This window comes from Sebastes fasciatus, chromosome 7 (assembly GCF_043250625.1).
Source record: "Sebastes fasciatus isolate fSebFas1 chromosome 7, fSebFas1.pri, whole genome shotgun sequence".
Taxonomy (NCBI): Eukaryota; Metazoa; Chordata; class Actinopteri; order Perciformes; family Sebastidae; genus Sebastes; species Sebastes fasciatus.
In genome coordinates, this window is record NC_133801.1 from 5,692,544 (window position 1) to 5,709,270 (window position 16,727).

At 41.0% G+C, this 16,727-nt stretch overlaps 2 protein-coding genes across 5 annotated transcripts in view; both read left to right on the forward strand.

The window, feature by feature from the left end:
* Nucleotides 1-230: 230 nt before the first annotated feature.
* LOC141771201 (claudin-3-like) lies at nt 231-5,912 on the forward strand. Its single transcript, XM_074641213.1, has 2 exons — nt 231-798; nt 4,538-5,912. The coding sequence occupies exons 1-2, from the start codon at nt 322-324 to the stop codon at nt 5,222-5,224; spliced, it is 1,164 nt and encodes a 387-aa protein (XP_074497314.1). The 5' UTR covers nt 231-321; the 3' UTR covers nt 5,225-5,912.
* Nucleotides 5,913-14,118: 8,206 nt separating this feature from the next.
* Nucleotides 14,119-16,727, forward strand: part of gipr (gastric inhibitory polypeptide receptor) — a 13,418-nt gene continuing 10,809 nt past the window's right edge. For all 4 annotated transcript variants that reach the window (XR_012594690.1, XM_074641190.1, XM_074641192.1 and 1 more), the window contains exon 1: nt 14,119-14,280. The gene's annotated coding sequence lies outside the window, so the exon portion shown is untranslated. The remainder of the gene's footprint in view (nt 14,281-16,727) is intronic.

Below are 16,727 nucleotides of genomic sequence, written 5' to 3' on the forward strand. Positions count from 1 at the left end.
GTGTCTGTTATCCTTTAACTACTCCAGACCTGAGAGACAGGCCCCTCTGTTTACTCTCCCCTCACCCAAATAGGTGGGAGCGCTACCGGGGCGAGGAAGTTGAATGATTAAGCTGAGGCCGTTCACATGCCAAGGCTGGGGATTTTACATTCAAACAAGGTGGGACAGAAGACGAGTTGCACTCCTCTCTGGCCAATAACCAAGTGACTCCACCTTCTGCTGCTTATATGAGCCATCAGCACTCCAGAGAATACACAATCCACCGCTGGCTACTCAGATAGAGAAGACGTCTGTGCACTTTGACTCACACATAGTTCAGACATGCCTTCAGTGGGACTGGAGATACTTGGAGTGGCTCTGGCTGTCCTGGGATGGATCTCAGCCATCGTCTCCTGCGCCTTGCCCATGTGGAGAGTGTCCGCTTTCATCGGGGTGAACATCGTCACGGCGCAGACCATCTGGGAGGGCATCTGGATGAGCTGCGTGGTCCAGAGCACAGGTCAGATGCAGTGCAAAATCTACGACTCCATGTTGGCTCTGAGCGCAGATATTCAGGCCGCCCGCGCCCTCACCATCGTCTCCATCGTGCTGGGCATCTTGGGAGTCATGGTGGCCATTATGGGGGCCAAATGCACCAACTGTGTGGACGACGAGTCGGCCAAGGCTCGGGTGATGATCGCCGCCGGGGTATCCTTCATCATGGCTTCTCTGACCCAGCTGATCCCGGTGTCGTGGTCTGCCCACTCTATCATCATGGAGTTCTACAATCCGATCATACCGGAGGGCCAGAAGAGGGAGATGGGTGGGGCACTGTACCTGGGCTGGGCTGCAGCCGCATTTCTGCTCATTGGAGGGGGCATCCTGTGCTCCAGCTGCCCCCCGCAACCTGAGAAAAGGTACGGGCCACCGTCAAAGATGATGTACTCCCAAACCAGGTCGCTCGCCCCGAGTGGCTACGATAGGAGAGACTATGTCTGAACTCACACCTGCTCTTTTCTCACACCGTTGCCATCATGGAAAAGACTGCTCACAGAGAACTGGAGAGGACATTTTTAAATAACTTATACATATCTGTCTTCACGTTGAGATGGAGAAAACTCCCGATATTCATGTCACAATATAATGTATGTCCTTTAGAGCAAAGCCTACATCAAACTTGTTTTCCTTTGTTAAATGTTTTGTGTGTATCTTTGGCGCTATTGGAAGCACGTTAGTGACGTGGTGTGCCCTGTGTTTTATACTTTATGGAAATAATTGTATAATTTGTGATCCAAATTTAGGTGAATCTGCATTTTTTTTTTTTACTGTATTGACTGTATGTGTTTTATTAAGAACCTTTAAGAAGTACGAGGAAGTCTGTCATGGTCACATAATGCAGATTTTTGTTATCTATCCATTTTGTAAATCAGTTTTGAAATGTTTTGATGTCTCACATGTTACGTTTTTAATTAAAAGACCTTGTTTTTTCACTTTTGACAATTATATTTTTCAGGTTGTCTGTTTCATTATCTTTATTGAAGCTGAGAGGCTGAAACTAGGGTTGTCGCGATATACCGGTCTTGACAATAACACTGATATTTAAAAATGAAATTGTGTTACTAATACACATATGATATCGTCTAAATAATCCAGCGCCCCCTTAAATCATTTTATATATACAGTTATTTATATACAGTAAATACAGTTATTATTACAGTTATATACATATATACATTTATTTATATTATATATACAGTTATTTATATATGCCCTGATTTCTACTGCGACCTCCTAGGTGTGCTGAACCCTCCGGTTGAGAACCACTGCTCTATTACACAGTATACATGTGTCCATAGTATATATTTCAAAAGGCCTTCAGGTCATGGTAGATCGTACATTCAACTACTCTTCATAACTAAACTAACATCCATGGGAAAATTTTAACAACACATTCAAAAATAGGTTCAGTAAAGTTCAACTCAACAGGTGTATATGATTCAATGCACCGTGCATTCCCAGCCATTAGTCTGACGACTGGGAGTCTCCATCCAGCTGGCTGTCTCCCACATGTCTGTTGGCTCTATGATAACAAGAACCGCTACTTTGTCAGCTTCCCCACACTCGACTATCTGACCTGCCTTCACGAACAATGAACCTGCTTCATGTCAGAGGAGGGGGAGTGGGGGAGGGGCTGTCAACGCTGGAGGGGGGGGGAGACAGTCCAAGCCCCGAAGAATTTCAAGGGCATCCTGCAGACAGACGGAGTCATTAAGGCCCATCAAACATAACAGTGTTGTCAGGTGAAAGCCTCCTGACTCCAACTAAGGCTGAGTGTCCATATGGAGTTTTTTTCTGACCTTTTTTTCCCGAATAAGCAGAGAGCGTATGCGGCGACCCATCGTCTTTTGTCCAACTTTTTCTGCAGCTGTTCCGACGCTTCTAGTTAAAATGATCTCAACTTTTCAAAAAGCCGCTGGTGTCGTCACCGGTGCTCCTTTTCAGTAGGGCTTACCCCTCTTAGTCGATTAGTTGACTAATCTGTCGTTTTGGTCTTAGTTGACTAAGATTTCTTTAGTCGTTTTTTTTAAGGTGAATGACTAATTTGTAAGAAACTTATGAGCACATCTCTGGTAAACACAAGATTTAAAGTGCTGCTTTTGTGTGATTCATTGTGGAGAAACTCAGTTTTGCAGATCTGTCGATTAAATCAACTAATTTTCTGAGATGCACTGCCCGTGTCCTTTCGGCGCCCATGTAAACCACTTGGGTCGTTCGCACAGGACGAACCTTAGCGATAGTTTTAGCGTTTGGTCTGTTTTCTCCACGTGCCGCGAGCGTATCTGAAAAAAAACAATGTCAAACAAATAGCTAATAGCCCAAATAGATAATAAATAGCAAAGGGGGGATGCTAGTCTGTCAACGGCGGTTAGAGTGGTGAGATGTTGCCAAGATATTTTTGTAGCAGAAACAAAGCCCAAGCGCGGTGGGAAAGCTTTTTTGATGAAGCGCTGCGTTGAAGCGCTCCCCAGTGCACTGCCAGCGCTTTGGCGCTTTTCTGCCTGAAAAACAAAAACGCTATATGGACACACGCCCTCAGAAAGTTCCCCTATCCTTGGTCTTATGAACCTCTTTGTATGATTTAAAAAAATAAATGTTTATTTTTTACATGCTGAAGTGCGGTTGTTTTGGAGGTTTTCACTACACAGTGGTGATAAAAAGGTTAGGAGCGTGTTACTGATGAACGAAGGTCAGACATTCTTCATTTATTAGCCACTTTTAAAAAGTGATCTACAAGTTATGCTGGGCACAAACTACACGAGAATCAAGCTGTTTTTGGGCCCCGATTCCCCCACCTCTCGACAACGGTCAGCAAAGCAACGATTTTTTGATGGTTCTAAAGATGATCTTTCCAGATATTCCTTGTGGTGTGAGGTATGTTAAGAGTGTTTTTTACATCCCTGATCGGCTCGGAAGTCCATCCAGGCCGCACGATCTCAAATCGTAAATATTAAACATGTTTCAATATTTACGATCAGATATCCGGTTGTGTGTGAGGAACCCCGAGCGATAACACGGTCATTTGGGAAAGAACATTTGAGAACCAAGCTGACTGAAGCGGAAGGACAACTGCTATCATGGCGGCCGGCAAATGCAAACGCAAAGCATAAAGTAGCGGTAAGATAGACTTAAAAAATTAATGACCAACTTGTTGATTTGTGGCAACAACACGAGTGTTAATATAACGTTTCTCCATGACTTCATTCATTCATTTTCTTTTTTTCTTTGTGAATTTTCAGTACAAAGTTGCGCAAAAACTAACATTAAGTCTTCCAGTCCGTCGTTCGCCATGTTTGTTTACTCTAAGGTCACGTTTGATCGCAAGATAGTTTGAGAGACTCTCAGTTTTGAGAGTCGGGACTCTTGTTGTTTATGTTAGTGTGTGGTGTTCTGGCCGTTTTGGCCAAATCGTTGCTCCCCACACATGTTGTTATGTGTGGACTCTCTCACATTTTCAACATCTGTTAAGATATGAAAAATCTTTTAGTGTGGATTTATTGAAGATAAGAACAAGAGTTTATTAGTGATTATTGAATGTACTGCTGATTCTGAAAAGGTCTGATCACATTTACAACTTGTTTCATCAGCATGATATAGAAAATAGTTTTTTTCTTGCATCTGTACATAAAATTAAAAGCTTTTATTTTCTATAATACAATACGCTTTAATCCACCTGAGAACTGTTTCTTTGGTTATAAGAACACGTGCAATAGTTGCGTGCGTTGCAGCTGTAAAAGGCCTCTTTGTGGCCAGGCCCATTGTGAAGCTGGCCGTGTAAGCTGATAGCAGAGTGTGTCCAGGTCCTTCCCCCTGTTTTGGTGATGTCGACTCCTTCAAGGACTCCTCCCCTCCACCTGATCTGCCTTATAAAGGATACTTGTGACGCTGAGGCAACAGATCATCACACACTCACAGATGCGAGGCCTGAAATTAACTTAATTACTAGTTGGGTCTCTGCTTGACTTTTCTCCTTTCTGTGATCTCCTCTCAGGTGTGACACACATTCAGCAGCGGGAGAAGAAGAAGAAGACGCTCCAGTATGTCTGTAGGGCTGGAGTTGATAGGCATCGCCCTGTGCATTTCGGGATGGATTATTGCCATTGTGGCGTGCGCCCTCCCCATGTGGAGGGTGACGGCCTTCATCGGCAGCAACATCGTGACGGCTCAGATCATCTGGGAGGGCCTGTGGATGACCTGCGTGGTCCAGAGCACGGGCCAGATGCAGTGTAAGGTCTACGACTCCATGCTCGCCCTCTCCCAAGACCTGCAAGCCGCCCGCGCCCTCACCATCATCTCCGTCCTGTTAGCCATCCTGGCAGTGCTAATCTCCATCGCCGGGGCCAAGTGCACCAACTGCATTGACGACGAGGCATCCAAGGCCAAGGTGATGATCATCGCCGGGGTCTTCTTCATTGTTTCCGGGGTCATGCAGCTCATTCCCGTCTCCTGGTCGGCCAACACCATAATCAGGGACTTCTACAACCCTTTACTTACTGACGCTCAGCGGAGGGAGCTGGGCGCCGCACTGTACATCGGCTGGGCAGCTGCCGCCCTCCTGATTCTTGGTGGCGGGCTGCTCTGTTGCTCTTGTCCGCCACGCGAGACCAGATACAACCCTTCACGAATGGCTTACTCTGCCTCGCGGTCCGCAGGTGGCCCGGGGTTGGAAAGGAAAGACTATGTATGAATGGAGGCCAAAGAAAATGAGACATTAGTGAATCTCAAAGCTGCTCTCCACACCAAACTGAAGGGAGGAAGAGAGCTCAAGGAAACAAGGAGAATCCGTAATGAAGGATGTGTTTGATTTTGCCTTTAATGTTAAGAATCTCTGACTTTGGCTTTTTGTTTTCAGAGACTGAAAGGACATTGGAGCGGAAATCTCCTTTAATCATGTTTCAAAACAAAAAGAAAATTGTGTTATTAGTCTTTTTTTAAGGTCAGCACGCTAAATGATATTGTCACAATCAGTATATACTTTTTATACAGCCCTGGCTTCTTAATGTTTACCACTGAATACTTTTTATAAAAACCGCCATGACTGCTTCATGCGTCACCTTCATAATGACGCACTGCTGTGTTCAAAATGGAAGAATTGGATGTGTTAAATGGTACGACCGGGATTATGTGTTGTAAAATACTCTAGTAAGAGTATCATTAATCACCTGTAACTGTCAAGACGTATGATAACTGTATTCAACGCAGCTTTTAGTGCAGTGTGGTAAAGGTGGGGATGGGGAGGGGGTGGCTTTACAGTGAGCACAGACGGAGAACAAAAGGGTTCATCCATAACAGAAATGATCTTTGTGTGTTATTTACAGAACATGTATCCATCAAGTGTTTGTTTTTTTAAATAAACATGACTGTTTTTTTTTTAATACTGCATATCTTGTTTCATTTCAAACATAAATTATCTTCTAATTTGCTCATTCTTAAGATTTAACGGCGTATTCACCACTGCACGAGTCAGTGAACCGGTGACAAAAATGACGTCCTATCCAGGTGCCTTCGTAAGAGTACCCTGACATTCAATTCCGAGGGCTACGTTACCGGCAACCGGCAACTTAACCACACACGCTCTAAACAATTAGCCACAGGATCAGTTAACGGGCAGAGGTGAGAAGTATGAGCACAGAGGAGTGGAGCCATTCCAGGCAGGTTGCATGATTTATTCCTTTTCTTACCCCTTCAGACTTTAGTTATCACTGGATGCTTGGCTGAGTTTACATATACTTCTTTCCAACACCCTGCCACATACTTTTACAATTATTCATTAGTGGGAGCTGCCCTGTATCACCACATACTTCTACTTTTGGCCACTGAACAAGATCAACTCGTAAAATTAGAAGTGCCTGGCAAAAGCATTCAGTGTTTTTTGCTCAAAGTCGTAGGGCAGTTTCCTAGAGATATTCCATTTAATCTGTTCTTCCTCTCATCTCTGTGATCTTTATGTAACGCTGAGATGCATCAAAGCAGTAGTTATCTCACACATTTAAAAGACCCATCAGTTTCCATGACAGACACGAGTTAAGCCTTTAAACATATGCAGCCACACCTGACAAAGGAAGCGACTTGAAAAATTCATGAACATCTTATAGTAAATATTCCCTCTGTGCTGTATCACATTACTTTCCAACTGTTGTCTCTTAACTCCCATATCAATGTCGCCTCTAACAAAAGGACAAGCTTGACATCTGGTCATGATTACAGTAACTACAGATGAGAGCTCATTAGAAATTCTAATGATTATTAGAGGAGATCACATTTGAGCTTTTCTTTAAGAGATGCTGTTTTCCAGAGAACGCTGTGATGAGTCAGAAGGGGCTTGGTGCATTCATTGGTCAGGCGGGAGTTGAGAGCAAATCACTCGGTAACAGTCTGCAGCTGGATTATGTGGCTTTTGAGTCATTTACAGCCCTCAATACACAAAGGTTTCCTACCGCCAAGATACTCAGGAAGTGAATGAGGAAATATCTTTTGTACATTTGGCAGAACAAGTTAATATTTTATCTGTGTTTTGGGGGATTTTTAGTAAAATTGCCGCATTCTTTGAATCATGTCTAGTAATTTAGAATACAACTATTTACTTGCTGATTAAAAAAAAATCGAAAAGCTAGGGCTCTCAATCGATTAAAATATTTAATCACGATTCATCGCAAATGAATCACATTTCTTAATCACATCAGTTTGTCAAGTAGATTGCACTGAGATTTGTCAAGTATTTAATACTCTTTTCAACATGGGAGTGAACAAATATGCTGCTTTATGCAAATGTATGTATATATGTATTATTGGAAATTAATTAACAACACAAAACAATGACAAATGACAAAAAAAGACAAAACCTACAAGTAAAATAATGTTTGAAATAAAATATTAAAAGCAATATAAGATGCCCTACAACAGAAAAGTGGTCATAACAAAAACATATGAAGCATGTATCAGTGATTCATACTTAATGTCCAAGCTAGGGCTGCAATTAACTGCAATTAAATTAATGAAAAATGTCGATCAGTGTTTCCCAAAGTCCGAGATGACGTCCTCAAATGTCTTGTTTTGTCCACAACTCAAATATATTCAGTTTACTGTCATAGAGGAGTAAAGAAACCAGAAAATATTCACATTTAAGAAGCTGGATCAGAGTATTATGACTTTTTTTTGTTAAAAAATTACTAAAATCGATTATCAAAATAGTTGGCAATTAATTTGCTGGTTGACAACTAATCGATTAATCGTTGCCGCTCTACACAAAACACTAACTAAAAAAGCACAAAACATAGAGCACATAAAGTGAGCTCTTTCCACAGAGGCGTGACGAGCATCATGATCGCTGAGCATGTTTACCAGTGAGCAGTCTCCTGCGTGCTGTTCCAGTGACTTGTCGAAGACCCTCAGGCATGTTAGGTCATTGTTGAGCTAATCATTGATTCTTAAACAGGTGTACTTCAAAGCCACCCATAAATACACACGTTTCCCTTTTTACAAACGGTAGCATATCAGATGAAACACTAAGTGAGATGTTCATGTTTTAACGAGAATCAACCACCAACAACGATATAGCACACAGAGGCCTAAACCAAAGCTTCCTGAGGCCACGATGAAACTGAATCTCATCAAATACCTAAACCTGGCTGACTGTAAAAAAAAAAAAAATACAGAAAAAAGGCTTTCTGTGAGTCTCTCCGGTCACGCTCCGCTGGCTCAGGCCAAACGCTGCAGGTCACATGACCGATACTGGGGAATGTGAAGGGCAGTGAGGTTGCCTGGCACCTGAAGTCAGAAAGAGAAAGCACATCCCCCCTCCTCCCTGAAAATAACACAGGCTCACTGTGTCCACTCAGTGGGAACGGAAACTCACCGAGGTTTCTTACCTGCAACAGCAACTTATCTAAATCCAAATCTAAACCACAACAGACCCACAAAGGAACGGATTCAACAAGAAGGTTTCTCTCTGAATCAAAGTTACAGAACCATGATAATATATATATATATATATATATATATATATACACATATATACATATAACAGGTTCGTCTGCTTGAAACTTTCTCAGCAGGAATCATGTTCTTCCAAACTCTACAAAAGAACGTTCTCCCTCCTGAGTTTTATTTCGATGCACAGTCCTCGTTATAAAACCCTATCAGGAACTTATTTCTTAAAAACCCTGACATTTACTGTTATCCATACACACACCCATCACATACTCACATTTTCCTAATCAGGATCCCCCCCTCCCAGAAACTCTTGATTTCCACTGTATCAACACACATACCTGATTTACTCACATCTTCCTACTTCCTCCTAAAAAAGCCCAGTTCTTCCTCTCTCACTTTGTGTCAGTAACGTTTTGCTATTATTTTTAGGGCTGTCAAAGTTAACGTGATAATAATGTGTTAACACAAATTTGTTTTAATGCCACTCATTTCTTTAAAGCATTAACGCAACTTGAGATTTTCAGGTTTTAGCGGGCTCAGTTTTAAAGGGACTGTTTGTAACTTTGTAAGCGTATAAATGTAGCGGGCCGGGACACATGCGTGCTCTCATATGCGCGCTCGCGTGTGGCCGGAGCCTCGTCTCCGCTGCCTGCTCGCCTTCACTCAGACAGAGCGCGCATTCTCGCGTACTCGCTCCACCTCTAGACGTGAACGCGCGCTCACTCCCCACTGCAGGAGAGTTAGTTTAGCTCTGAGAATATCTAGTGAATGTACAGTGGACGTTTGTGCAGAAATAACTGCTGCAGCTCCTCCAGAGAGAAACGTTACCGTCTCCCTCCTGCACCCGCAGGGAGACACCGGGTGCCGGTGTCACGGTTCACGTTTCTCTCTGCGGAGCCTCGTCACTTCACAAGACACGGAAAAAAAACCTCTGTTGGTGCGCGCTGTGTCAGTGAAGGCAAGCAGGCAACGGAGGAGAGGCTCCGGTTGCCGGTGTCTCCCTGTGGGTGCAGGAGGGTGAGGCAGGAAAAGCCAACACTAGGATCAGATCTAAATCATGTTCATGGAGAGACCTTCGTCTGGTCAGCTAGCATTACTGCAGCTGAAATATAGAGTGATATTGTGGTTTTAGCTGACGTGTGTCACCTCACTGTTTTGAGCGATGCTCATTCAGGTATATTTAGAGCGAGCAAGCGCGAGCCCGACGCTGACTTTCGTTGACTTCACGGCCACAAGTGTCGCTGTTAAGCAGCAATTCTGAAAGTTACAAATAGTCCCTTTAAAGAGTGAAGATACAGGTATCATATGAAACTAGAAAACCTACGGAATCCATCGGTACCAGCCATATCATACTAGCTTGAGATCTCTTCTTCTACTTCTTCTTTGGTTACCGCCAACTACTGGACTGGAGTGTGGAGCAGTATAGATTTGCAGTACAATAAACAAATAAATTAAATTAACAAAAAAACTAAATTCTCTCTATGATTTCAGTTGATTTTAAATAATTAATTAGAAGAGTGTGTACTTTGCTTGATGTCTTTCCTATAGCAGATTCCCCGATGTTCCATCAATTAATCCTGATATGAATTCCTTTCTATCTTCGTTGCAATCTATTAGTACATGTTTGACAGTTCTTGGTTCATAACTGTGTGTGCATAGTCCGAAGGCAAGATATATCCCATAATGCATTGGGTTGAGTCTGAATCATTATGGGCAGCAACTGAAATAATAATATCATAGATAAGTGTAATAAATAATATCTAGATTATCCTTTGCGCACTTGTATAGTATTGTAAGGCATGCGCCCAGGGCGTACCATTGAGAAATCCATGGATACATATCGTTGTTATTCCATTTAACACATTTCATTTGCTTTTTATTTTATTAATTTAGTTTTTCAGAATGTGCAAACGATCAGTCATACCATTTCAATTGACAAAGACAAGAATAGCTACATCAGATGGTGATATAATGAATTTATTTGGCTTCTTGACATGGAAATGGGCAGGAATCAAAAGAAAAGGAGCGTCATGGCCCTTTGTGCAAAAACAGGAAAAGAAGGAGACTGATAGCAAACAACTCTGGATTTAAAATACTTTTAAAAAATCAGTTTTGCAAATGTTTTATGAGGAAGGTGATGCACTTGACACGTTTGTGTTTTATGTAATAAATTAATACATTATGTATCCCCACATCCCATTTAAAGAATATCATTAAAGGTACAACAGACAGAATAACCAGATTATCAGGTTTTGTATTTGCTCTACTAAATGGTATTTTTCTTTGACATGTTTTAAATATTCATAAGTATGTTTTCATTAGTGTATAATCACCTGAAACTAAGAATCGTTGTGTTTTTGTTACCTTAGAATTCACGGAGTCCGCCATGCTGCTCCTCCATGTTTCTACAGTAGCCCAGAACGGACAAACCAAACACTGGCTCTAGAGAGCGCCTTTCATGTTTATATGTTGCCTAAAGGCCAGCGTAGTTCTCCGACACGCTTGTGAAACTGCGGTAACGTGAACCGCAGATTGCTAAACCGTGATACCGCCAGACGCCGTCTGACTTCCGTTGCTCCTAGAGTAGTGTTATTATGGTATGGATGGCCTCTGAGCGAGGCGAACGGCGTTACCAGGGTTTTGCACTCGGCGGCTCACGTTTCCGCAGTCTTGGAAAGGGAGGAGTGAGCGGAGGGTTACTCAGTTGGTTGCAATCTGCAACCACACAACACTAGATGACACCAAATCTTACACACTGTACCTTTAAGACAAGATCTAACTAATCTCTGTTCAAGAAGAAGTGATCATAAATAATACTGCGGTTTGTCTCTTTCAAAATTCAATGAGAAAGTAAAGGGAGGATGCAGATAGGTACACAAAAATGTGAGCGAAAGGATCACTTGGGTCAGGTTGTACTGGCAAAATGACTTCATGTGTGTGTGTGTGTGTGTGTGTGTGTGTATTTTGGTGGAACATCTACCTATTAGCTCATTGGTGAGGCACATACTGTATGAGCGAATGTACCTGCTGATAAAGCTCCCGGTCAGATGAAAAGAGCATTTCCCTCCCTTACATTCCAAGCAGAGAGCCTCCCAGCTGAGCACCGATAAGAAACGCCCACTCTCATCACTTTTCACTTTTAAATCAGGCTGAAGCTCGTTTGAGGTGACAGCAGCCTAATGAGAGAGGTTAGGTAAACATATAGAGAGATTCAAAAAGCAACACAACACATTTGGTGGGAGTTAAAAGTGAGTAACATTCTCAACTCACTGAACAGCTACCGGCCGAGAAGAGATGAAAAAATGAAATAGATGCTGCTGCTATAACACCAAAAATCACACATAGTGAAAATGTCAGATGGAGGTCATGACAAAAATAAATCTCGGATTTGAGGATCTTAATGTTCAAATTTAAAGGAGAAGTCTGATTAAACACACATTTTTCATACAAATATAATATTCTCTCTAGAAGTATTGCAACAGAGGAGTGGAATAAAAAGAAACAGCAGAGCGCTATAAGAGTGTTTTGCCCAATGGAAATATAAAAAAAAAGATATTCTGCTGCCCTCAAGTGGTCATACTAAAAAAATCTATATGAAGCTTCTTCAATTATAGAGCTGTGTAATGAAATAAAATACTACTGTTATATTGATGCACTGCACAATAGTCCTGTGCAATATCTTTAGAACTTTACATTTAAACTTCAAGATGCTAACCACACTTTAGTGGTGCAAGTGTGTTTATTTGTCAAATTTGAATTTTTACAAGAAAATCAACCATCAGAGCTTCTTTTTGGAAGTTCATCTTCCAACCATTAGGGGGCACTGATGTCTACAAGAACAAATAGACCCAGAAACTAGGCGCGCTACTCGTCCATGCGAGTACTGTGTTGGTGGAAGTAGGTTTGTAAAGGTATGAGATTTTCATGGTATGATAATCACCTCAGAAAATATCACAGTTTCACGGTATCACACTATTATTTTTATTATTATTATTATTCTTATCGAACACGTTCATGTTCACATCCCAACTCATCACATCCCGCTGCTTTGCCACGCACCTTGGCGTCACTCCTCCATTAGACTTTCTGAATATACAATCTATTATTCAAGATGACTTAGTTTAATGTATTGATTAGATACACAAAATGCACATTTTAAATACAGATATATTCCCTTACTGTATGTGCAGTGTGTTCAGTTTCTGTTTTTGGTTCCTCCATCACAGATCTACTGTCTGCCGTCACTGGTTTTAATATAATAAAGATTTATCAGATGTTTGGGAAACACAGTCCCTTCCCTCTCATTTACAAACAACTTTGACAAAATTTGGAACATTTTACATATTTTAAACCAAACACAAGAGAACGATAACAATAAAAGATAATGAAACAATAAAAGACAATTCAAACTGCTGTGGTTCTTTCACAACAAACCGGAAAGAACAATTTCTCTCCCGTGTGGACTTTTATGTTTGACTTCAGATTTCCCTGCTGTGTATCTTTTCCCACAAACGTCACAACCACGTGGTTTCTCTCCTTGCATTCCCACATGACAAAAGTAGAACCAGGTAATGTAATTTATGGGACAAGCTATAGAAATCTGAGTATGGACAGTTGACTTCCACACCAGTTGTGATTGATTTACACTATAGCATTTTATTAGAGAAGATTAAAGGATGAAACAAGGGTCCAGAGCTTCACTATCAGGCTACATCATCATATGCATCAAGAGGCACATTTTGAGGTTGCTTTCCTGCACTCTAAGAAAAGTCTGTAAAAATACGGGCCAATGTAACGTCTTAATATGAAGGAATTTTCTGTATAGATTTTTCACAGGACTGTTACCCCTATTTTAAAATACGCATTGCATTGTGGGAACAAGAACCTTCGCTCGCGCGAAAGTTGGAAGAGGCAGAGACCATCGCACACGGCAAAGTTTAGTTCAAATTTCGGATGTGGAAAAACCTTTCTCACACTTCTGTGTTAAAAAAATCAACAATTAATGTCCAACTAAATTGATTTATGTTAAGGACTTAACGTTGTTTAGTTCAGTTGTTGTCGACCGTTAACGTTACCAGATACACCAGGAATATTTTGCTGACTCATTTTGAGACTAACGCAAGTTTGATATTGTAATTTACGTTTTATTAATGCTTATATTTTAGACTTCAGTGGACGTCAGGTAGAGTTAGCCCCAGTTTCAGCCTCAGGTGGTCCACAGAGACCGATAGGTAATGTACAAATGCTAGCGTTAGCGTCTGTTTTCCCTCCAGAATGTAAAGGTTGGGCCTGCTATTGGCTAGGTACTGAGGACATACTGTAAATCTACAGAATTCTCTGTTTTAGGATTAACAGAAGTGTCAGTGAATGGTACGGAGGACATCCTGTAAATCAACAGAAATTTCCGTTTTAGGGTTGACGAAAATGTCCGTAAACTTAACAGAAAATGTCCTGGTAATTTTCTGCCAGGACATTATCTGTTTTTCTACAGATTTTTTCTTTAGAGTGTGGTAGGACCTATAAAATAATATCTTTTATATATACGTTGGTTTAGAGGCTACTCCACCCTTAGTACTTGCGACTTTACCGCAGAGAAAGTCAATGAGAGAGAGAGGGGAGGGAAGAGGGAGAGGCGTGATGAGTGTGTCAGATCACAGAGAGATAGTGTCTCTGTGGATGTCTGTCAGCTTTACAGTAAACCATGATTGCATAATGTGATTTCCCTCACCTCAGGTCACTTCAGGACACAGACTTGCTTATTTTTTCCTTCTCACCTGCACAGCTGGGGTCTGGTTACAGAAACTCCCAAAGGTGAGGTCCACATTTCTTCTTCTCTGTTATGTTTGTGCAGCCTCTATCTCGTGTTTTGTGTCTCCAGTGTTTGGTAGCCGATGCCTTTTCTTTCTGAATGATAAATCGTTCATTGTAATATGATAATATGGTAAATGTCTGGCAGAGTGAATGGAAGTGACAGGAAAACACAAATGGAAGCAGGTAAACAAAACCTTTAATAACGTCACAGGTTTTTTAAAAGAAGCATATGGATAACAATACACGTTCTGTATAACAAAGGATCTTTGGCTCGAGCTCTGCAAATGGTCACTTGTAGAGGTACAGCTTCTGTCCTCAGCTTATAAAAAATTGGGTTGAAGGTGAGACAGTGATAACAATCAAAATGATTTAGGTCAAGGAGGAGTACCTTTAAAGTTCACTGTCAGTGTGATGGACTCACTGTTGAGACTGAGCAACGCACTGAATCCACCTCTGGGATGAGTGAGATAAATAATAAACTTGTCAGACACGAGTCGCTGAAAAACAATCAATTAATGACCAAATCATCAATTAATAATTTGCTGTGGGCTCCGATAACTTGAAGTGACCATTTGTCACTATATTTGACTTTTTGAGGTTATCAGTAATGGAATAAAAACATTAGTTACGCTACAGTTATTGAAAGAAGCTGTTATTTATTTCAGTTAGGAGTTTCACCAAAGGGGATCTTGCTGTTGGTGTGTACTTGAAATGAAACAGGAAAGAAAAAGGACAACGAGAGTGAAAAATAAAGCAGAAAGAAAGTCCACATTCATTACAGAACAAGCCTGTCACAGCAAGAGTATAAAGTGAGTTATAGTTCCCTGCATACATGTCCCTGTAATTGACGCAGCCACGATATCAAGTCAATGGATTTCTGAGATTTATCAGAAAAGCAGAATTCACTGACACCTGAGACCCTGCAAAATACACCTCATGCTGCCTGAATACATTGTGATCTAATGCTGACAGTACAGATAGGTGACAAATTAAAGGAAATACCTACATAAATAAGTGGAGAAATAAATCTAAAACAGCAAAGCCAGACAGCAGATGCATTTGTTTGAATCCTGTTCCTTTTAGTGAACAACCTAATAAGGGAAAGTATGCCTTAAAGGTCCCATGTCGTAAAAAGTGAGATTTCAATGTCTTATTTATTATAAAGCAGGTCTACTACTTAATACTGTGAAATGATCACAATGCTCAATCCACAGAGAAATACACACAACCTGTATACAGAAACTGAAACAAGCTGTCAGGATTTGTGATGTCACAAATGTACAATAAATTGACAATTTCACAGTTTTAAACGTAAACATTCTTAAAGTGTCTCAGTTTATTTCCTGTTGCAGTGTATGTGAATGACATCAGCTGACAGGAGGTAAACATGGACCCAAGCTGTTGCCTAGCAACGCAATTCCGTTGGAATGTGCTAAAATAGAGCGTTTCAGACAGTTTCAGAGTAAATAAAGACAGTATGAGGAAAAATACGTTTTTTTAATATTACAGCATGTAAATATGTTCTAGTAGAAACATAAAATTAAAAAAACAGCAGAATGTCCATACAGACATTAAGAGAAAACTTTTGAACTCTTCTTTGGAAAAATAATTTTGTTGTTTGGGATGAAGGAAATAAAAAACCTCATCACCATTCAGTCAAACACTGGGAGCGTCCCTGTGATGTTCTTTCTCTTCTCCTCATGTGACACACATTTCCCCTTTTTGGTTTGATGCCTAATGTGGAGGGAGTTGTCTCATTCAAGAGGAAATAGTGAACATTTGAAGCTTATTAAACACGGAAAGAGGCTCATTCGAATGGAAAGGGTTTATTATCTTTCAGCCCAGTCCCACAGCAGCTCGTGAAATAGTCACGAAATTGTAAAGTATTGATTTGTGTACAAAAATACGAATTTAAAAAATGTTCGTGATGGTCAGCACGAAATCATTTTGTATGTAATCCACGTGATTGTGAACCAGGAAGTATAAAGAGCGGCGAACACCACGTAGGGAGGAGGTATGGGTGGATGAGTGGGACTACAAGTTGATTTATTTGGCACATAACTTCTGTATTTAAGTTACGGCACTTCTGGTGTTATTTTAACCCAAACCACGATCTTTTCCTAAACCTAACTAAGTAGATTTGTTGCCTAAGCCTAACAAAGTTCATGTTTAAAGCTGATTTTCACAAAATATTTAAATCCTTTTTAATCTATTGAGGTAAAACTGCAAATCACTTCAACAACACAGTTGTAAATGTAGTGCAGAGCAAATCCACTAAAAACACACTAAATAAAGTAAATATTAGAAACACCGGATAACACAATACAATTCAACAATACCACAAACTTCAGCCTCCAAACTGACCATACATTTGAATCAACACCTCTGCTGATGGCTGAGCCGGACCCAAACGCAGACAAAGCAGGCAGACAGGATGAGTTCAGTGA

Bases quoted from the DNA above. Each gene is read 5' to 3' on its own strand.
- LOC141771201 (XM_074641213.1), top strand. From the start codon at position 322: ATGCCTTCAGTGGGACTGGAGATACTTGGAGTGGCTCTGGCTGTCCTG. The intron at 799-4,537 runs ATGGGTGGGGCA...CAGGTGTGACAC, and splicing joins CGGAGGGCCAGAAGAGGGAG to ACATTCAGCAGCGGGAGAAG.